Here is a 23,731-nt window from a genome sequence, read left to right as displayed (position 1 = left end):
ACTCAATTACTGCCAAACTCGTAAAGAAGCCTATGTCTGTACAAATGCTATCATTACGCATCACACCTTTACTTCCTACACCAGCATTTAAGAAGTAAATTGAAAAGCTAGCTCCAAGACGGGGATCTTTTTTCCCTGTGTCTGTGCATGTTTGACCTCATGTCTCTGAACTGCACCACATTATGGGCCTCATTATGGGTGGAGCAGTAACAGTAAAACAGACAGCATTTGGAAATGCCTCCTGTTTTCCCACTCTGCCTAATTATGGGTTTTATTACCGAAACTCAGCAAAAAAACACCTCCTTTTGTGTGGAGGTAATTATCTCCCAACAAATGCTGCAATGAATGTGGTATTACCTGAGGCATTGTGTTCAATGAAGATGTTAGGCAGAATCATATGCAGTACCCTTTGGGAACGCCACACACAATTAACACTACGGGCCTCATCGCACGGTAGGCGGTAGGGCTTTACCAGTACCGGTAAGGGCACCGGTACCGGTAAACCCCTACCGCCTTACTACGAGTTCCCTTTGCGGGACCCGACTTTAACGGCTTGTTTTACCAGCCGTTAAAGTTGGGTGCCGCAAAGGGACCTCAGAGCTAATTACGGTACCGCAATTTGCGGTACCGTAATTAGCACCTTCCCCATTACCATTATGCCCTATGGGGGCAAAAATGGGAATGGGGAAGAGCCTTGGTGAATGGGGAATTACCGCCCCCGCTCACCATGGAGTAGGGCGGTAATTCCGCCATCCACCAAGGCGGACACAGTAAAATACCGGCGGCAACCATGGCGCTAATAGCGTCATGGTTACCGCCTACCGTGTAATGAGGCCCTACAAGTGCAAGTACACATTCACCTTTGGTACAAGCCTGTACTACACAGTAAAGTTGTAGCGATGGTTGAGCAGCCAGACGTATCTCAAGAGTAAAGTGAGCATATCAGAAGTTACACAAAGGACAACAATTACTATGGTTCAAACAAACACTGACTCAAGGTTTCTGAGTAAAAGAATATACATTTATTTACACCACCAGTTATAAAACCGTTCACTAATATAAAGCAGCAGAAAATCACAATCTTAATACACTACACAACACCCAATCAATTCTGGACAAATTAAGCTCAAAATTAAGTGTGAGCAAAATGTCACTCCAGCAATGTAAAAGGGAAGGAAAGGACAAGGTTATCAAAAACCAACAACACCAACAAGTGATAGGCAGGGCAATCTAGAAAAGGCTTACTACAACTAGGATTCAAATCAATAGGTCTGGGCCAATGTTAATGGTTCAGAGTCTTTGCAGAGGATCACACAGTTTAGAGTAGTTTGCGGTTAAGTCTTTGCCAAGAGTTCAAAACGAAGTTGGTCAGAGGAAAAGTTATTCAAAAGAGTAGAGAAGGACAAGCCTTTGGAGAGGCAAAAGATTTAAAACACTTTCACTGCGGTCTGACGGAATGAACGACTGGATTTGAACAGTACCTTAGATGAAGAAGAAGGCTGTAGCTGAGGCGGTTGTTCCTGGCAGTTCCTGCAGGCTCACAGTTCCTTAAGCGACTGTCGTACTGACAAGAAAGAGGAAGACTGGAGGGCCCTGCGCAGCCCATGGAAGAAGCCAGCAGCGGAGCAAAGCATTGAATAAAATGTGCGCTCCTTAAAACCCAAACAGGTTACTCTCGACCTGGCAATCCGGTTCACTGCAGCGATGCACAGCAAATTTGACCAGGGAGAGGATTGGTGTCTGGCGTTTGGCGAGCTGGTTGGTCCCACCAAGCTCAAGGGAAGAAGATTCCTTGCAGAACTTCTCGTCGTCGAAGTTCGGGCGATTCGGACCTGCACCAGGGCTTCACTGGGATGTCCAGTAGTTGCAGCAGTCATCTTCCTTCAGCTTCTCCTCAGTTCTCTTGATCCAGTGGTGACTCTGCCTTCCAAGTCCCAAAGACCTGCTTTTAAGCAGTTTTCCCCCATTCACACAGCTTGGCTGTCAATCGCACACCAGGGTGGCTGTCCTGGCAGGACAGTCACCTAGCCAATCAAACTAGAGTGTGACTTGGGTCCCCAAGGAGACCCCGTGCAGGGGGCCTCAAACCCCTGCCTCACATCCTGTCCACCAAGACGCTCAGGTGACTAAGGAGGGCTTCTGTGCAGAAGCCTGCCAAAGGACGGCGAACAAAGGAAACAAACCTGGTTTGGCGCACAGAGTAAAACAAGAGAAAGACCTTTACAAAAAGAAATAATGAATAAACCCAACCGGAACAAAATAAAAATAAAAGAGATCCAGCGGATTACAGTTCGAGGCTACCACCATAGACTCTAACAGTACCCAGGCTATTTTCATAGCTTGCGGTAAAATAAAAATGTTAGAAACCACTGGCACCAGCCAAATCTTAGAGAAAGGGGAACAAAATAATGTTCCATGAGAAACAAACAAAAAGGGATAACTATTAACCGTTCCAGTACTGTATGGAAGATAGTTTGTACTGGGTCAGTAAATTTAAAAAGAGTAGTAAAGTCAATGGCAACTTTACATGTTCTGGGAGACAGGAGTCAGTCCCAGAAAATTGAGTTTAAGAGTGGGAAGTCTAAAAGACAACCCTGTGTCACTTCACTAAAGGTGCTGTGTGACACACAGTAAAAAGATGATGCCTATGGAGTAGGTGAGACTCCATAGTGCATGAGCACCAAATGTACAACATATAGCCAAAAACACATGTAAGAGTGGGAAAAAGGCTCACACTCTTACCAGGTGAAAAGTTTAAATCCTAGAAATCCGGAAAAGCTTCTGCATTTCTCCCTAACAGAAGACCACTGCGACTCCAAAATGGGGAATGACTACTGGGTCTGCATGACTCTAAACCATGCACACTATTGCTGTTCCTGTACACTTACCGCATTTGGTAATTGTAATTGATACTTTCAGCATTACCGGAGATCGTTCCACCAAAGTAGTAATGAGGTCCTAACTTTGCATTACATTTAGTCTTCAACCATGTGCTACTAGATGACTGGTATCCACTTCCTCAAGGCTCCTAGAGAATCACGGGATATCGTGTTCCTTCATTCACAAAAGAGGGGCCTGTTCTTCAGGTATGTCCAGTTCTGAGCTTCAAAGAATGACTTATTTATTACAAGTACCCGAAAGTGCATAACCTCCCGGCCATCAAGGCTGTCCATGCAGCAGTCGATAGCCTGAGATTCTCTTCTTGGTATTTCACAGTGGACATGTTCACCTATGTTCCCAATTTAAAGACGAAGGCTTGTTGATTTATTTATTTTTACTTTAAAGTACAGGCATGCTAGTGGGTTCTTCGGCTGACTTTCCTTCCTCGCTTTGAAGCTGTCTCTTTAAAGTAGTTCCTTTCTAGGTTCCTCTCCTTTCTCCACCCTTGTGATGCCCTCTCGAGCCCACTTGCTCTCCATCCAAACCAGGTGCTTTTCATCATCGGAATGTAGAGCCTTATGTGTCAGAGTTCTCAAGCTAAACGTGAAAACTCACAAATGCCCAGGTCCACTTTGTTCCTGTGTTGCAAGACAATACCACACCAATATGCTGCATAAGCATCGCACAGGGTGCGACCGCTCTTGCGTTAACTCATCAGTCAGCCTTTAGCTTCTTCTGCACAACCCCATTTTCTTATCAGACTTCGCTCAGCAAATCCTGTGTTAAAAAATATCTTCAACGCAACACCTTGGGTATCTGTGGCCGGATCATCCAACATTTGCACTGGTGCTAAGAGTCGAGCGAATGCTTTGATAATATAGAAAGTTGAAAACAATTTTGATCACAATCTCTAAAAATGTTTGTGCTAGAGCAAAAAGGAATCATACTGTTTTTTTGTACTATGTTGGCTGAATAACATTAAGAAAATTTGTTTAGTATATTTCAATTCATGTTGCAAACATGGCCTGCCTCCTTGTTGCCCTAGTTAGAACATTATCAGAGGTTATGGATTGGAGCTAAGTCTGTTTGCTCCATTCCGTATTATGTAAGCAGCAACGTGTTGTAAATTTGCTCAATATTTTGCACAAGGGCAAACCTTTGTTAATCTGCTCCCTGATTTTTATATGCATGTTTGCAACATTGAGTGATCAAGGAAATATGGATGGCCAAGATGTCAGAAACTCCCTATGAATACCTTTCCCCTGGGTTAGCGCCCGCCATGCACACATTATCCTTGCCAACTCAAGGTTCATCCAAAGCTTCAATGGAAACCGCTCAAGCAACTGCACAAGTATGGACACTGGATTCTTGGTACCCTGTGATGTGTTCACTGTTAGCTCCCAGTCCAAGTTTCCAGGGCCCTGTTTTAGGATGACATGGTGGAGCTTCACTCTGCCAACAATCCCTGAGTTCACAAACTAGAACACTAACACCCTGATTCCAATCTGTACCTATGGCACTTGCTTGAGAAAGACTTATCTTAAAACATAAGGCAATATTAAATGAATAGTTATTTTCTACATTTCGAGAGACTAGTGAACCCTCAGTGTTTCTCACTACTAGGTGTGCTATTTTATGCAAATTCAGGCATTTCAATTTCCTCTAATGCATTTTCCATCCATTGTAAAGTGCAGAAACACTACACACTGTTGAGAAAAACAGAGCACCTTTTCCAGATGGCCCATTACTGAAGTTCCATGGGATCTTAAAACAAGTCCCCCAACTTTGCAATCTGCGTGTAAGCAGTGATTGGCTGTTGGAAGAGTGCAATTGCTGCAGTGCTGAGATTGAGAAATAGTTCGATGGAATGTGGTGGCATTACTTTGGCGACTGATGCAACTCCCGAACGAGACACTCAAAGGATGAAACGGAGCGCTTTGAAACACTTGCCTGTGTATAGGCGCTATATTAATAAAGAATACCATACCAATACCTATGAACATTGAATGCAAGGAGCGAATTATCACACAGATAGCTGAACTGGACTGTAGTGCCCGCTTCTGGAGAAATCTGGAGAAATGTTGCAATACAAATCCCATGTTAATACACCCATCTTCCAGCATTCGTGCATCTCCAATAGTGCCTGGAGGCGGAGTTGGAGCTTGAGAGGTGCCAAAAGAAACAGGTGAAACACTGGCCCCCTCTAAGTCAAGCGCTTTGGCGTAAAGCGCTATATAAACACAATAAACATAACCTTAAACATAAGTCAAGGCCCTCTACCATGTTGATGCCTCCACTATCCCGGTTGCTCCATAGCAGAAAATTGTACTCACACAAAATAATGAAAAACACTACTTTGGTCACTAGCCAACATGATTGTAGTACTCTCAGGGCCTCATTTAAAAGATGAATGCAATGGGACATTCCCAGGTAAAAAGAAAATTGTAAATCAGACCTTAATGAAGACTGATGTAGGCATAGCTTGGGTAGGAAGTCAATAGTGATGCTTGGTGCAGTGCTTGCACTGTACAGCCCTTGGGTCTGTCCTGTGGTTATTGTGCCCAGTGACTCGGCAGACTGAAGCATTTATTCTCCCACAATATGTCTAGGGGTCCCTGTTTCCCTTACCCTGTACAGCCTTCTCACTCCTTTAGGCCCTGCTTCTCAGAGAAGAATACGATTGAAATGTAGGGCCTTCTGACTCTGCTGTGTGTACAAGGCAGAGATTTGTGTATATTCATGGACAGTACTTCCTCAGGGTAGCCCTGTTATTCCCATGACCACGATTTAGTGGTTTGGCTTACAAAGTATAGGGGGTGTGTAACGCTCATTTGTTGACTCTCTGGTGTGCCAAGTATAGTTGCATTGTGAGCCGCTCTGTGCAGTGTATGCAGGGCTATCAGCTGTTACTCTTGGCTAAACTGTTCCCCCTTTTTCCTACTAGATGTCAATTGGGGATCCTCAACCCAAGCGCTCACGTACCTCAACGCTCTTCAGCACTCTATTCGATTGTATGGCGTGGAGGACCATGTCAAAAATTTCAGGTAATTATGCAGTACCTGTTACTTTATTTGTTTTGATAATATATTTCATGAGACCTGCTTTTAAAATAATGAGGCAAAGGACTTGGCAGCTGGGATGTCAATTAAAGGGTATGCAGATGATCATGAGAGCCGCAGATCTTGAGAGCCAAAGATCTGCCAAACAAATAAATAATACCCCCACTGAACTTGGCAATCCAGGTGTGTGTGTGTGTGTGTGTGTGTGTGTGTGTGTGTGAGAGAGAGAGAGAGAGAGAGAGAGAGAGAGACAAGCAGGAGTTTAAGAGCACATGATGATTGTGGTGTTCTAGAGCAAAACTAGTAGGGGGGAAAGGGGAGAGGAGTGAGGAAGCAAAGGGCACACAGTGGACCGGCCACCTTTCAACCTAGAGAGGACTGCCTCAGACAGGTGTGGGCATAGTGATCAATAATCAGTGGCCCCTTTGAATCCCGTCAGATAGAAATACCCACATGGGGAGCAACATCCTGACCAGGCGACTGTAGAGCAGCCACTCAGCCAACATACGAGGGTGCAAAGCACTCTTGGAATCCCACAGACTGTAAATGACTTTTATTCGACTTCCAGGAGGTGGATCCCCAGGGAGAGAGGATAGACTGACAAACTATGGTTCTTAATCAGGCTTGACTTGTGCCTTTGATTTTCAGTTTTCTACTACCATCACCGCATGTCTACATCCAGGCCACTGTAAATCCCTAGCAAAATGTGGTTGCAAATAAGCCCCTTTGAAACCTACTTTCAGAGACTACAGTTTTCTGTCCCTCATTCAGCCATGTCAGTATGCCCAGTCAACATCCACTCAACATCCCTACCACCAATGTGCAATATAAGCACAGTGTGAAAATATGTATTTATTCATCGTCTCGTTAGTGATAACAATTACAGTAACTTCAGAAATCCTTAAGGTCTCCCTCTAATGACCATCCTTAGGATTTAATGCCTGCGATTAAGGAACAAAGGACTGCTGACTCCGCCGGGCCACTGTGCATGAGCACTGCAGATAGAGAGGAAAGGGTCATGCAGGAGCCAAGCATGCGCTCAGACCCTGCAAACTCCTAAGTGGTGCAGCTGCAGGAAAAATGCAAACTGTGGTCCTCCACTGCAAATGGACAAATGCCATGATTTCTCATTTTGAACATTCTGTACAAAGATGCTATGCAAACCTGTATTGAAACTATCGCGCTTATGGCAGACTGTTGGGTTCTGTGCTCTGTGCCTGGGGTTCGTATTCTAGAGTGTTGGTTAAGGGGTTCTGGTTCGGTTGACTATGTTGTTCTTGCAGAAGCCTGCTGCACCCGCAGGTCTACTTGCAGGTTTTACTTGCCTTACCCTTCCGTCCACCTTTTCACAGACTCGCCGGAATTACCTCCAGATTATAAGTGGTGGTGGCGGTGCAAATCCCAATTTTTTATGAATCCATACGACTCTATGGTGCTTTTTTTGGCAGAATTACCGTGGTGGTAATTCTGCCGCAGTAATTCCACAGATTATTTTACTGATTCTCCACCACGATGCTGGAGGTAAATCCACTTCAGGGCCATACTCGTAGTATAATGGAGAGGGAACATTGGCAGCAATTCCCTTACCGCCAATATTTTCCCACTCCACCATACTTGTAATGATAGTACTCAGTAGTACTCATTGGCCCATGTGTTCTGTCCTTATACATTTACTGTTGAAGCCCTGGGGACCATCCTTAAGTGTTAACAGAGTAATCACCTCGGCGCTGTGGTATTACTGCCAGATTACAAGTGGCCTTGGTGGTGTAAGTCCCCATTTTCTTTGAGTCCATTGGGCTCAATGTGGCATGTCTGGCAGAATTACTGCAGTGGTGCAGTGGTAATTGTGCAATGGTAAATGCGCCAAAAATAGAAGAAAAGTCAGTGGCTTTACTGCCAGTTCATAGCTGGAGGTGAATCGATCCAACTTTCCCCCAAACTCGTAGTTGGGAGGTGCGGTAATGCAGCGGTAAAGCTAGTAACGTCTCATTTTTACTGCACCGCTCAACTCCTGATGTGGCCCATCATGATCCTTGTAATTTATAGAACATGTGGACTGCTCTACTGTCTGTTTCCCACAAAAGCATTTTGGGTGATATTCGTTTAAATTTAAATTTGCAGAAATCAGTGCAGGGTCTGTCTTTTTCCTAATGGTACTGTAGCCAAACTGCCTCTAGTTTGACTCTTAAGGGTCCAGGTGGGCTTTGTACTGCTCACAAGCATGCAGAAAATCACCTAAACATTACACATAAAGTAAGAGTCAAAATACTGCATCCAAATGTTTAGAAGGAATGCAACATTTCTTACAGACTTTTCTTCAACTTGTGTGTATGTGTTTTACAGTTGTAGGGCCTCATTGCAATTAGGGCGGTTTGATCACAGTTAAGAGCAGGACCAAGTCCGCGTCTGGGTGGTTGTGCTCTTTACTGCATGCAATGGAGATGAGGCAGGTGTGTTCATTGGATGCATGCTTCGAAAGGTAATGGTAACCAGGGACGGACAGATTCCTGCGCCTTTCACTGCACGCACCCAGGGAATCCGTGGTGATGTGTGCATGGTGGAGATCTACAATGCCCGGTACAATTCATCAGATTGCACCAGGTTCCAGGCTCACTCCTCTGACGTGAGTCCAGTCTGGGCGGATCGGAATAGGAGTGCGTGAAGACGGCGGCAAAGCCCACACCAGTGCGTGTTCCTCAGAACTTTGACTCTCATGAAAGGGATCAGTACTTGCAGGCTCAGAGGAATCCCATGAACGCATGCTTTGCACACCATGCCCAATGGAATGAGATATTAGATGATACAGATTATGGGTGTGTAGACTAGTTTTACAATATTTATCTTCCTTTTCAGACCACAGTGCCTTGTTCTGACCGGACCGCCAGTTATACGACCTGCCTTAGTGGATTTGGTTCACTCGTTTACAAAAAATGTCGGCCTCATGATCTGTGGACACATTCACACTGTAAGTAGACCTTTTTTTATTTCATACATACCTAAATGCTCTGCCTTTCTTAGGAAAATGAACTCAGATGTTGGAGATGGTAATCACTGATGAATCTTAGCTTGGAGGGTTTTTGAAGTATGTTATTTTCTGTGAGTGTGAAGAGGACTTGAAATAGAGTGGCACCACCTAATTGACGGTAAATTATGGGATTTTCGTACCCAGGACAGGGCGCTCAGCCAATCAGGTGGAAACATGGGCGAGAACTGCCAATGCCCTGCAATGGTTCCACAAGCCACCCGAGCCTCTTCCCTGGGTGCCACCATCCTTTTACCCTCATGGGCCCCAAGCCCCTTTCTGTCCACTCCTGTTGCCCTCACTACATCCTGCACCCACCCTGCCTTCCCCCTCCACACCCACTCACCTGCTGGCCCTGAGCTGCTGCCGCTTTGTCTCCATCCTCAGTCCCTTATTTGCTATGGCGGTGGCCATCTTGTTTGTTTATTTATTTTTTACAGAAGATTGGGAACGTGCAATATGTGTGGAGTTCATAGCCCCCGCTCCCCCATAATAAAACAGCATTATAACTACTCACACCCTGGACGGAGCCCTGGGATGCAAACAGTAATCACCCCCTTCTCTGGGATATACAGGGCTGGTAACGGTCCTTGGATATCTTTGAGGCCCTCTCGACCACCCGACACAGCAGTGATAGGTCAATTCATGCTAATGGAAATGAAGACACCTCTACTTCAGCATTCTAGAAGTCTGAAATATGAGTAACACTGTGACAAAGTCCTTTTCTGTCCAGAAACATTAGAAGGGAAAGCAAATATGTTATGTCTGTTGGGGCCTGTCCCCGAGTGTCTTAATAATAATGATAATGCAAAGCGCCAATGGAGTTTAACTTTCTTTATTCCTTACATGAACCAAACTGATTTCCCCTTGCTCTTGAGCGCCTCCGAGCAGGTACAAAGCCCCAGCAAGCAGTCTCCTCAATTCGCTGCTGGTTCTGCTGAGGCCACGCCTTCTCCGCTATCTCATCGTTTTGTAAAAGCAAAAGGAAATATCGAGGCTGAGTACCCCAAAAGGAAATACACCAAACACGGGCTTATAAAGATTCACAGATCTTTATTCTATAACTCTACAGTTTACAAAGAAACAAAGTATCAGATAGCTATCTGGCCCTCAGTACATCACAGCGAATACCAGCCCTTTCGGTGTGAGAAGTGAGACGTACTGGACGTCTAGACAGTTGTGCATTTTGTACATTTCCAATCAAAATGTCCAGCCCCATCTTCAATTTGCATGTCAACAAGTCACCATGGCAACAGTGTATTCTCGGATCTAACATTAAACCTAAACACATGTCCTATACAATGTAGTTCAGCTAGTGTCCATATTCAGTATTTAGACAGCATTGTATTTGATGTATGTCCGCGGATCGTACTTGTTGGCGCAGGCATTCCTCTGTCTACAAGTCAGGCATGGGACAAGGTCTCTTTACTCGACCCAAACATTCGGCCAACGGACAGTTTAGACATTAACTTCTGTACAAAGGTCAGGACGGCTCAGTTACAAGCGGGAAACAGTGTCCACCATTTTAGAACACAGAATTAATTTGGAGTGGAAATCAAAATGGTGGATGGACCTAAAATGGCGGCTAAGTCGATCTAAGATCAGAACTTTGGAACAAACGCGGATTTCTTTGCAGAGCGACTGGGCTTAGGCCAATAGATACAATAAAGGAGGCACAATATGATATCCCGTTTAACAGTTTGTCCTCTGGAGCACTGCGTCACAGAGCCCACCACGCAGCAGTCGGCCTCGTTGCTGGCTGCAGCCTCACCTCTTCGCCGACACTTCTTATGTTCCTCTCATGTCAGAATGACAGGCTTAGCCCTGATTACAAACGTGGGCTGCCTTGTCACCAGTTGTTGGGGCTTGGCCCTGAGTGCTTTAATAATAATAATAATAATAATATTAATAATAATGCAGATCGCTGATGGAGTACAACTTTGTTCATTCCTTACACGCACCAAAATGATTTCCCCTTGCCTGCTCCTCCCCTTACTCTCTGCTCCCATGTGCCCTCCCTCGCCCAGTGTCCTGCCACTTAAAGGAGCCGCTATGAGTTCTGTCCACAACAGTGTCCACACTTGTCCACAACTTGGTTCAGAGCGTTTTGTGGAACATCATCAGAACTTCCAAACAGCAATAGCACATCAAGTACTACAATAAAAGTAATGTACTAGTAAGGTTAAATGAAAATACCGTTTACTCAAAAAACAAGCAATGGTTAATACACCAAAAACTCACCCTTGCAAACAACAACAAAACACACAGAAAATGCATTTTAGGCATGTATATTGATATGCAGGCTGTACATTCTGGTAATTATACTCTAGAAGAGAAACATGAGGCAAGTGATTAATAGAACAAAATTAATCTTAAGGTTTTCTTTGAGCGAGGTATGGAAACGAGTCTTAGGTGTGATTAGTTCCCAAGGGAAGGCCAGGGTTCAGGGTGCTTTAGATGTCTAGGAAAGAAAACCTAGCCCACAGGTCCTGTACATTAGTCTTAAGAAGGGGTCTGGTAGCTTTGAGCAGGTCTATTAGACATTTGCTATGGCTTTGAGCTGGAGCTTTGCAGTGTTCAAGCCAAGTGGCTTGATTTTAGAAATAGGTGGAAAGCAGAAGTCTCAGTCCCAATCCCAGAGTACATCACTCCTAGTGCAATTAATTCAGGGCAGAGATAAGCATGTATGAAGAATTAAAAATGGTAGAACTTTCTGGAAAGGACTAATTCGTGAATTAAAAAAGTGACCCACGCATAATAAAAGTAAACAAAATGATGTGAATACAGTTGGAAAGACACAATGTAAAAACAAAAAAAACAGTTCTCAGATAAAATATTTGGTCCAGCGTGTGGCCATTTTTAATATATTCTAGATCGAGGTGAGGAGTCCCTTTATAATCACATATCACTGTATGGCGTGCACACAGGCATGATATGATATGTTATTTATAAAAAAATTAATACCCAGAGTTTTCTAAGAGCAGACCCTGTGTTGCTTTGTGTCGTCTTGTTTCCAAGGTGAGCACGTTGCCCCTGAGCTATCCCCCACCCCGAGACCAGAGCACTCAAGATTTTGTGTTGAAAGATCATTTTAAAAAAAAATGTAGTCTATTTTATATTTTGAAAAAGATAATTCATTTTAAATTGTCCTTAATCTTGTAAGCAGAACTTGTCGGAGCAGAACGATTTGGCGCGGCCATTTCGGGGCGGGCCGATTTGGCGCTGCCGATTGCCCGCAGAGCCTGATTTGGCGCGCCCATTTCGGCGCGGCCAGATCGCTGAGGGGGTTGTTCAGGTGCCAGGATGTTTTGGCGCGGGTATTGGCATGGGAGGAGAGCTCGCCCCAATGCTCCTTGGGCACTGTTTAGTTCGTGCTTGTGGCAAATAACATGGAATACTTGAATGACACTATTTCTATAGTCATTAAACCACGAGTGGGGATTGCCTTAATAAAAGATAATAACAACATGAAAACACGAACTATGCACTGAATCATTACAGGGACTCCCGAAACGACATTGGGAGATGAACTATGCACTGAATCCTTACAGGGACTCCAGAAACGACATAGGGAGATGAACTATGCACTGAATCCTTACAGGGACTCCAGAAACGACAGAGGGAGATGAACTATGCACTGAATCCTTACAGGGACTCCAGAAACGACATAGGGAGATGAACTATGCACTGAATCCTTACAGGGACTCCCGAAACGACATAGGGAGATGAACTATGCACTGAATCCTTACAGGGACTCCCGAAACGACATTGGGAGATGAACTATGCACTGAATCCTTACAGGGACTCCAGAAACGACATAGGGAGATGAACTATGCACTGAATCCTTACAGGGACTCCAGAAACGACAGAGGGAGATGAACTATGCACTGAATCCTTACAGGGACTCCAGAAACGACATAGGGAGATGAACTATGCACTGAATCCTTACAGGGACTCCCGAAACGACATTGGGAGATGAACTATGCACTGAATCCTTACAGGGACTCCAGAAACGACATAGGGAGATGAACTATGCACTGAATCCTTACAGGGACTCCAGAAACGACAGAGGGAGATGAACTATGCACTGAATCCTTACAGGGACTCCAGAAACGACATAGGGAGATGAACTATGCACTGAATCCTTGAGCCGGCCGCCTGGGACAAGAGTGTGTTGGGGAGCGGGCACTGGCCGGGAGGCCCGGAGCCACATGTGATTCCACACTGCCCCCGGGGCTCCATCTTCAGAGTGGCCCCACTCCAGGCGTCGGCACTGGAGCATATACAGCCATAATGATGGAACAGCGAGACTACAAGTCCCAGAATGAAAAGGGCGACCCTGGGAATGCAGCAAGCATCACGGGGGATCTCCTGGCAGTTGGAGGTTCCCTGCGATTCCTGCACTGGCATCACTTGGAGCGCCGTGATCCGAGAGCATGACCCCCCCCCCACCAGCCCCCAGTACCTTCTGGTTGACAGCGTCACGGCATGTCCAGATATTATAATGTACAGGGATGCTTCTCATCTTCCCTCTGCGTCCCCTTATCCACCCACCCTTGTCCCACAAATTGGTCGAAAGGTGTCAACTTCTAAAGGCTGCGCATCAAAACATGAAATCACTCAAAGGGCCTAGATTTCCCCACGAACTCCAAGAGGGTCTGGAGCCAGAGTTTCTATACAAGAGATGCTTCTGGGGTGGGAGAGGGAGTGTATCCCCCTCCCCACCCCCGCCAGAAGCTACTCCATAGTCATTAAACCACGAGTAAGGATTGCCTTAATAAAAGATTATAACAACATGAAAACACGAAATATGCACTGAATCCTTACAGGGACTCCAGAAACGACACAGGGAGATGTATTTATTTTTACATTTGTAAAGCATTCTTAACCTGAGGGCATCAAGGTGCTAGTTATATTACATGATTTTCCCAGGATCACATCCTTTTCTTAGGGATTACCCACATTTCACGTCCTGTGACGTTGTGAGGGTGCCCTGTAGCAGCCTTCCGCACTACACATGCAGAGGGACTCACGGAGCTGATACCCCAGAAGCGCCCAGGGTAGATTCAGCGCTATGTGCGGTCAGTCATTCATTCATTCATTCATTCATTCATTCATTCATTCATTCATTCATTCATTCATTCGCACAGCCCCACTGCCCCCAGCCCTGGTACTCGCATAGATCCAGGGTCCCTTGGATCCCTACATCTAACATAGATCCAGGGGACCCTTAAGAGACAGCAGCAGATCAGGAACGCCTCACAGAACACCCCAGGATGTGGGCAGGTCAGTGGGGTGGCAGTTCCAGGGGTGCTGCCACGGTCCCACGAGGTCTAGTCAGCTGTGCCCTCGGCATTCAGAGTCCTCCCATGTAGGGAAGTGTGGACCGAGCAGCCACTCCCCCAACTGTGCTCACTCTGCGGGCTGCGCCCCCTCTGTGCAGCTGGAGAGACTCTTGTGTCACAAGCTGTGTGATCCTGGTGCACTTCCCGCTGTGCCCCAAGCAGCCCACTGCCGGGGCAGGATGGGGGGCTGGCAGGGCGGTGGGCTGGCATGCTGGCTCTCGCAGGAGTTTCTTACGCAGGCTCTGCTCCGGTCCCACACCCACAATTCTTTTCAAATGCAACACGTTAACATTACCTGCCAACGTGCTGCGTTTGAAAAGAATTATTCTTTTGAATTTGGCGTGAGGGAGTTTAGATGTGGCTGCAATGTCAGCCACGTCCAAACGTCCCTCGCGCCAAATCGACGTCACCAGAAAGGCTTCTGCGGCAAAATGGGCGCGCCGAACTGGCCGCCACGCCAAAGTCGTCTCGGCAAACATGCCCGCGCCGAAACGGGGTGTACCGGAGTTTGTAGTTTAGTTAATGTTTTGCTGTTTAGATCGTGTTTTATTGCTTTGGTCCTGTGTGGCCATTGATACTCGTGGTGTCTTATTTACAGTACTCTGCTGCCACCTGGTGGTAAAAGTTTACTTCTTCCATTTCGAAACATTAGTCTGATAATATTCTTATTGTCTATGTTGTGTTTTTAAGCCAATATTTGGGTAATTGCCATGTGCCATTTCTATGCGATGTATGTCGCAAAAGGGTTATAAAATGCAGTCCTTTACTGATCAGACAATACTTTAGAGTTTACAAGCGCATTAGATTATATGCATGACTCGATAGCTCATAAAAGTTCTAATCCCATAGATTTTGATTGTATTATGAAATTAATTAGTTATTCAACATTTTACCAACTAGCAGTGATTACATTTGTGCAATCCAGCTGTCAAAGATGGAAGCCATAGACATGATTCCTGTTAGGAAATTTGGGAAAAGAGGTGAAGGTTTATAATTTGAACTATGGCGAAAGTTGCCCTGGTGCAATAAACATAGTCTTTGAATACAGTTTTGAACCACTGCAATGTCTTCCTACTCCTAGAGCTTTCCTCTTGTGAAAAAAAGGATGTGACTGATCCTGCCTGAGTGATTGACCTGGTGTAAAGTTCTGCAGTACCACTCTAAGGGCCTGATTATCAAAAATGTTTTCAATGGGACTTTCTCATGTTAAAACATTTTTGTAAATCAGGCCCTTGGTCTTTGTTGGAATGCCATTTCTGGTTAGGAGATGTACCTTGCACTAGGACCGCTGAATGCTAATAATTGCCCAGTATTTTCTCAGTATTCTGTACATGTTGCCCCTATCCATACTGTAGGTGGTGATACACTGCTTTATTATAATTAGTCAGGGTTGCTGATGGCTCTGAGTGCTTGTGGAGATTCTGTGCTGGTACTCCGGTTGCCCGTGATGCTTATGCTGCTGTTTCACACTGCTCTTTTTTTAGAGCAGTTCTGCTGTATTCTTAGCAAGTCACCACTTGCGATGTCCTGTCATTGCCTGGCCACTTCTAGTACCTGGAGTCACATCAAATGGTGTTTTTTGCAGTGACAATTTGGAGTTATTTGCCCATTCGCAATACATGACTCAACCTCCACAAAGTCCATGGGCCTCATTACGAGGCTTGCGCTCCCGTAATGAAGGATGCCGGTACGGGACCGGCACTGTTTATTACGGGTACGGGATGCGCAATAACGAGGTTCCCTTGCGGGACCTGGAACAGATGTCTGGTAAAAACAGATGTCCTTTCTGGGGCCCGCAAGGGGACCAAGGAGCTAATAACGGGCCCGTTATTAGCTCCATAATGTGAATGGGGATCGGTTCCTTCAAAGAGGAATTACCGGGTCCTCCCATGTTGGAATTACCCAATTATTCCTCATTGAAGGAACCCGGTGCTGGAACACGGTATGGAGGCAGCCATGCCCTTAGTAAGGTCATGGCTGCCTCCATACTCGTAATGAGGCTATGTGTTTTGCTCTGCTGCCTCCTTGCATTTAATTTCACCACTATCTACCTGTCTCTAACGCGATCCACTAAGTGAAACTAGCACAATCCTTGCCCACAACTGCCGGCATCAGAGTAGAGAAAGCAGTTTCCTTGGTGGCCAGAGATTGAAACTATTTATTTTCTTTATAATCCAGATCTGAGGCAAAAAATATAACATTTTATTCTAAAACATGCTTTGAAAGTACAGGGTAATATTGCCGATTCACGTCCGGCTCGCTGATACTTTATCATCTGCCTCTTGCACGTCGACTCGCCACCACTGCTCAAATGCATGTATAATGTTAGCCCTTCTTACTCTGTATTGAATACTTGGCTCAGCCTTATCATAGCTGTCGAGCTCATGGCCCTTTAGGAACGTGCATGTAATGGATGGGTTCACACAGAATAACTCTGAGTCCAAATAACCGAACCAACTCAGGAAGATGGGAAAGTACTGTTTTATTAACAATTATCTAAAACAGGGAGTTACAACGAACATCAACTGACGGACGCTCAATTTCTCTCAGCGATCCTTTCACACAACATAGACTTCATATTAAAAATACATCAGAGGTGATGTCATACTACGTGGCAAAAAATGAAAAACCTACTGTGGATTGCGATAGGCTTAAGGGGAACATCTAAGTATATCAGCTATAGGAACTGGGATTATGTTTGGCTGCCCACTGTCAGGTGAACAATATATGCCTAACTCTAAAACATGTCATTCTCAGGAACATTAGATACACTTTCCTATTGGTTTTCAAACTATAAGGTCCTTTGTTATATTGACCACTGCACTTGGTTGGCACGCTTGTGCCATGTCTGAAACATTCTGTTCATTTAGCAGCATGTAAGCCCAGACCCAGGTGCAAGGAGATGGGGCCTGACTCTACCTCCCCACCCAATAATCCCAGCATCTCTCATCACCCAAGCCTTCTGCCCTGAAGATTGTTTTCGAGCTTGGCCTTGCAAAGTATCCTTGTCTCTAAGAATACATGGGAGTGCAGGCACTCACTATCGTGTTCTAGGAATCCAAGTTTGACTCTGTTTTCATCCCTGGTTCACGTGACAGGAGACCATTATTTGGTCCATTTTGCAGGTTTTAAATGTCTTAAATGCCTTAAACCTGCAACTCTTTGTATTCTTTCTTTGCACCTTAACAAGAGATTATTCATCCTTGCATGTCCACTCCTTTCCAGTAAAGAAAGCCCACCTTGGCTGCTTCAGTCTTGACTTCAGGCCAAACAACCTCGCCGTGCAGCCCCTCGATTCATCTTATTCTTGCTCTTACACAATTTTCCCTTTCCCCTTCATGGCTCCTGGTTTACAAAAAATTCCTGATACCGATGTCCAGCTGCTATACAATGGTGGCTTCACCTGCAGTCTATTCACTACATATAGCCAGTTTCTATGATGACTCAGTCTACTTGTGTTTCAGCATCTGTGCAATTATTGAACGGTTGATTCTCTGCAGCACTTTGTGCATGTGTAATCTTCTTTTTCATATTTAAAAGTTCTCTTGATTCGTTACTTCATTAGTTTCTGTAGGATCCATACATCCTCTTCAGCCAGTCCCCTGAGACGTCGTTCATACTCTCTTACGGTGTGACAGGCTTCTTTCTTTGCTCTTTTTTATATTCCTTCAGGGAGATCCTCCCTCAAATTGTAATCCCTTTGGGGATACATTCGATAGGGTTGTCTCAATGGGTTTCTTCTTTTGAACATACGTTGCGGTATTGGGACAACTGCTGTTGTCATACACGGAACGATTTCAGGCTTCCAACATATGGAAGGTAGGGGGCAGGGTGCCATGCAGAGGCATGCAGCTGCTTCTCTACACTGTTCTAAACCTGTTCTGTGTTCTAAACCACATTATTTATTTGTACTCCTCCCTTCTCTTCCCTGGTATAGGTTTCTCACTCAGAAGTGAAGGAAAACCTCTAATGTAGCTTTACAGAGCATGGGAAGGGCCATTGTCACTGGACAATATCCTGCTCACAAGTTATGGAGCTTAGGGCAATAAGTTGGGGAAGGGTCATTATCTCAAGTTATAATGACCCTTCCCGAGTTCTACAAGGCAATTAGAACATATTGGTAATAGCAAGTTTTGGAGTTGTGGTTGTAAAGTAGAAAACATTGTTTTATAGTGAGTTAGAAAAATAACCGTGTTAGTAAACAAAATGTGCTTTTATTTTGAAATATATATATATATATATATGTATATATATATATATATATATATATATTTAAAGCCAGGTTGTCTGTATAAGTTGACCAGTTTAATAACGAAAGTAAATGGTTTCTCTGTAAGAAAGTTAATTTATTTTCACATGCTTTAGGTGCGGGGGATGGGGTACATTTTCACAACATGCATTTTATACACGTTCACTTGTACACCCAGACACATTCACTGCATACATACCTCTTTCACCTGTGCACCCAAAACAGGCACTCTCTCATTCAAACGCTCACTCACACAACATACCCTCTTTAATTCACACTTGTACCAAAACATACACTCCATCCTACACATGCAGCCTTACACAGGTTTTCTTTCTTAATCCGCCCTGCTACTGCCTCAACGGCTCTCCAGCTTGCCAGTTCCCGCGTAACATGAACAGGATCCAGGAAGCATGGAGAGCTTCCTGGTTTCTGTACATGGGTGCTGGAGTTGGGGCGTCCTCTGGTGTATGCCAAAGCAGCTCTAAATGATCATAGAGGTGCAGGAGCACCCCCTACACACATTCAGAGCTGATGTACCCCAGCCTACATTCCCAATGGGCCATGCAAGGCTGGGGAAGCAAAACTCCCCCTGTGCTTGCAATGGCCCATTGGGCATGCACGCTGGGGTATGATGGTCAAAGTGAAACTGCTTTTGCCTTTAACAGTTCAAGCCAGTTTAAGAGTGCTCCCTAAGTTGCTTGTTGCCTCTGAGGTAGTGCTTAGTGTGGCTCATCCAAAATATGTGGGTCAATGCCTAGTCAGCCATAATGGACAAGCCACCCCTATTCCAAACATTCTGATTGTTTGAGAGGAGGTCAATAATGATTTCATTCTCCAATGAGGTTTATACATAAGAACGCACCTGATGAGCATGTCATGTATAAAGTGTATCTGGAGTGGACTGTTTAAGAAAATGCATGCTTCATGGGCCGAAAACACAAACAATTGGTATGTTGCTCAGGCTCCAAAGGGAAATATATTACACATAGAAAATCCCCAGAATAGTGTGAAGAATGTGGCTTGGTAAGGCCAACAACCAACCTACCTGGACTGACCACCGTCCCGGTGGGTGGCGGCACGGATGAAAACTTGATGGCATACTCCTTCCTCATGACACTGAGGACCCACTTATCTGATATTCTGATATTCTGAGAGGTAATCTACCAGGCGCCCTCCTATTGGCAGGTCAGATCCATTAAGTATCCCCCTACTGGCAGGTGGGACTGCTGGTCAGGACTTCTGGGGGCACCATTCGCTGCTGACGTGGATGGTTGGGACTTGTCACCAGAAAAGGTCCATCCAAAAATGGCCCTTGCCACAAAAGAGACGTTTTATATTAGGATTAGGATCCGAGTCTCCCCTCGCGACCCATCTGTATGGAAAAACACTGTGGTAAGATGGTTTCACAGGACCAATGATGTGCAGACCCTTTGGCGATTTGTTCACGATTTCCTTTTACTGGGGCCACAGCTTGCTGCCCCAAAAGGGGAGATGAAGAAGCAATGACTTCTGGGCCGCATTCATCTTCCAAGAGCACATCAATACCTGACAGCGGCCTACCATCGCAGCCCCAGATTAAGCCGCCACTGCACTCGTACGACAAATGTTTGCTAAGTAGCCCCATCTCACTAAGCAAAGGGGAGAACTCTTCTACTTGGTGTAAAGTTTCAAACAGAACCAGGATATGCACAATATAAAATGCTTAAGTGCCCGTGTGCACAGCAAAATTAGATGCTGAAAAAGACGGTTTCAGCGTCACCTCAATCTTCTTATCCATGGAATCCCCAGAGGAGGCCTCCTCTGATGGTACAGACGTCAGAGTGAACACATATCAGGCTAAGGTGTCCACCTTTGGTGTGGGAGGGATCTCTGTCTCAGAACATGTCACAGGGTAACGCTGCACTGATACAGGGACAACACTGGGTGGTCAATGTCCTTCCCCTCCTTGAGGAGGAGGGTGTGAATAACCTTACGGATTGGAAGCCCATCAGGGTCAGGCAAAACATAATTGTCAAACAGCTCATCCTCCACCGGCTCAGCACTGGCCGGTTGCAGCAAATGGAGCACGTCCCTGATGTGCCATAGGGCAGATGCAAACTCTTCCCCCTGCAGATATTGAGCCCGCTTAGGGTAACTTTCCACATCCCCATCTGACAGGGAAGAGACCTCTGCACCTGGAGCCACCAGCTTGTGCTCCCGAAATGCTGCTGCAATTAGCCTATAAAATAGCTCCTCCTCCATAATAATCACCAGAGCCTGGAGCGGAGGAGGGGTTGCAGGAGGAGTGGGAGCAGTCTGGGCAGGAGACTCTAAGTACCTCCTTTTTTTCTGTGCATTTCCGTGGTTCAAAAGACACCAAAACCACAAACCACATGCAGTGTGGCTTTTTTAAATACAAGAGTTGCCTAGCAACTCGATTTTAGCATGGCCCTGCGCACTGCCCGTGCCTCCCCCTTGTCGGCCCAGGGAGGACACATCACGTAACACCTGATCCTGCTCAGAAATGATCACTGGTGCACTCTACGGGTGCAGCCAGTCCTCAGAATCCTGGGTTCCTAACCACAGGAGCTCAGGCTCCACCTGCCAGAGCGCCACCCCTCCTCAGCGCACCTGTGAAAGGGAGGCCTTGCCTCATGCAAGATCGCAGATCACTGTGATACCAAAGCAGAGAGCCCAGCAATACCTACTGGCAGGAAAAAAATCCCAAAGTAAGACGAAGTAATACAATAGAACCGCACAGTAAGGCACATGTCACTTAAACTGTGTCATCAATCAATGCCCCTCGAAGTCTCCATTTAAATTAATTTGCTTTGCGTACAGAGCTGAATCCAAACCTTTCCTTGTGCTACACCCATGTCCATCATAATAGCACCGTCATGGCCCAGGGCTCTCAGTCCAACCTCCTACTTCTTGACAGGTTTCTTCCATCTCTCTTCAACCCCCCCCCCTGCCACCCCTCCTTCCCTCATCTTCCCCCTCCCCAGTGGTGACACCCCATCCCTGTGCCCCTTCACAAAACCTTTAGAGAGGTTAACCATCTCCACTTAGCTACCCTCAGTTCTCATTCTGCTACGAAACACTGCTCTGATATCTGTCATCTCCTTGAAGACCTTGACATCCTTGCTCTCACTGAGAAGTGGTTCAAGGCCAGCTCCGTCACTGCGTTTGACACTATTCTCCCTGAGGGCTACAAGATCCAGTCCAATCCCAGACCCTCCTGGCCTGGTGGTGGAGTGGATCCGGTCTTCCTTGAGTGGGTTCCAGCCACCATCATCCCCTCTTAAACCTGCTCACTCTTTGAAAGCCTGGTCTGCATGTTTTCTGTCTCTCCTACCTTCTTTCTCACTCTTGTTACCATCTACAGGCCCCCCCAGACCAACCTCCCCTTTCATCTCTGAATGGGCTGACCTGTCCTCCTCTTTTCTTGCCTCCTCCCCCAAACCTATCCTCCTTGGGGACTTTAACATCCATCTCGAACCTCCAGATGTGACTACTGTTCTTTTTCGTGACCTCTGCAACACTCTTTCCCTCACTTTCCTTCCCTCCAGTCCTACCTTGCCGGACACACCTTGGATGCTCTCCTCTCAACAGACATCCCTCTCTCCAACCCTCCTAATACCCCTTAAAAATGCATTTGCCTCTTCTTTCATCCCTCCTCTGGCCCCTTCTTTGACTCTCCTGACTCTGTTCTAGCTATCTTCCATCTCTCTAACAACTTGGACATCCTTTCCCTCGTCATGAGGATCCGCATGAAGCTTGCCTCCAAATGCAACTGCTAGTATGACTCAGACTTGCCAGCTTTGAAAAGCAAGTGCAAAGCTGCAGAGTGGAAGTGGCAGGCATCTAGCTCATCCTTTGACAAACTGGCCTCTGCCTACTCCAAAGTCAATATCGTCTCGCCATCTGCTCCAAGAAGAGGGCTCATGCCCAAGCCTGCATCTCTGGAGCAACCAATAACACGGCTGAAGTTTTTAAATTCTGCAAGTAACTTGCCAACCCTTTTGCAGTCTCCTCCTCTCCACCTCCCTTCCCAAACCCTCTGCTCTGCTCAGGCCGCCCACTTGTGCTCCAAAACTCTAGACATCCTGTCCTCTCTGTCTTCTGCTCCCCCAAGACCCTATTCTCGTGCCTCCCTTGGCCCTCCTCTCTCCTCATACTCTCCCATTGCACCAGATGAGATCTCTAGAGTTGTCTGCTCTATGAAATTCTCTTATTAACAGGTGCTCCCCCAGAACCATCAAGGACAACATCCCATCTCTTGCCCCAGCCTTGGCTGATGTATGCAACCACTTCTTTGACACTGGCTCCTTCCCAAAACCCCATAAGCACTCTCCTGTGCACCCTCTCCTATAAAAGCTGTCTGCTGACCCTACTTGCGCAGCTAACTATCGCCCTATCTCTCACCCCTTTTTTGGGAAAACTCATGGAGAAGCTGGTCATCCCCCAACTGACCCTGCACACTGAAGTGGCTTGCTGCCTCTGTGAACACCTGTCTGGTTTCAGGGCATGCACAGGCACGGATACTGCTCTCTAATCTGCAAACAGTCCCTCTGTTCTGATCCTCCTCGATCTTTCTTCTGCCTTTGACACAGTCCACCACTCCATACTCAACTGTCTCCATTATACTCTAGGCATGGCTTACGGACAGGGCACTGGCATGGCTTACCTCCTTCCTTTCTAACAGACCATCCCAAGTACAAATGGGACCTATTCTCTCCTCCACCTCACTCTCCACCTGTGGCATCCCTCAGGGCTCCATCCCATCACCATGGCTCTTCAACATCTACCTGGCCCCTCTGGCCCACCGGATCTCCACCTACACCCCTCATTTCCAGTGTTATGCAGACAACACACGGTATTAGGTCAAATCGATTTGGAAAGACTGCTCCATGACCGCATGGATCAGTCTTTAGAAACTAAACTGTCAAGCCCCAGCCACACACGAGTGCGCACAGGGGCTGACAGTGTCGAGTAAGTGTCTGTGTGTGCATGTCTGTGTATGACTGTTTGCGAATACGTGTGTGTATGCAGGGTTGGGGTGGTGCAGTGAGGAGAAAAGGGGGGCTCAGTGGTTGAAATCCCCCGATTCACACAAAAAGGCCCTCAGTCGTAGAAGGTGGGGCACTGAAAAAGCAAAGCATCTGCAACCAACAAGTAAGTGGGGATGGGGAATGGG

The 23,731-nt window shown here is 46.1% G+C and overlaps 1 protein-coding gene across 1 annotated transcript in view; it reads left to right on the top strand.

Annotated features, from left to right (window-relative positions):
* LOC138577272 (solute carrier family 12 member 2-like) overlaps positions 1-23,731 on the top strand; it is a 953,949-nt gene that overhangs the window by 831,141 nt on the left and 99,077 nt on the right. The window contains exons 15-16 of the mRNA XM_069649614.1: positions 5,825-5,924; positions 8,793-8,904. Coding sequence (XP_069505715.1) covers positions 5,825-5,924; positions 8,793-8,904 — 212 coding nt within the window. The remainder of the gene's footprint in view (positions 1-5,824; positions 5,925-8,792; positions 8,905-23,731) is intronic.

This window comes from Ambystoma mexicanum, chromosome 1p (assembly GCF_040938575.1).
Source record: "Ambystoma mexicanum isolate Mex_15411 chromosome 1p, UKY_AmexF1_1, whole genome shotgun sequence".
Lineage (NCBI taxonomy): Eukaryota > Metazoa > Chordata > Amphibia > Caudata > Ambystomatidae > Ambystoma > Ambystoma mexicanum.
This window is presented reverse-complemented; position numbering and strand designations above follow the sequence as displayed.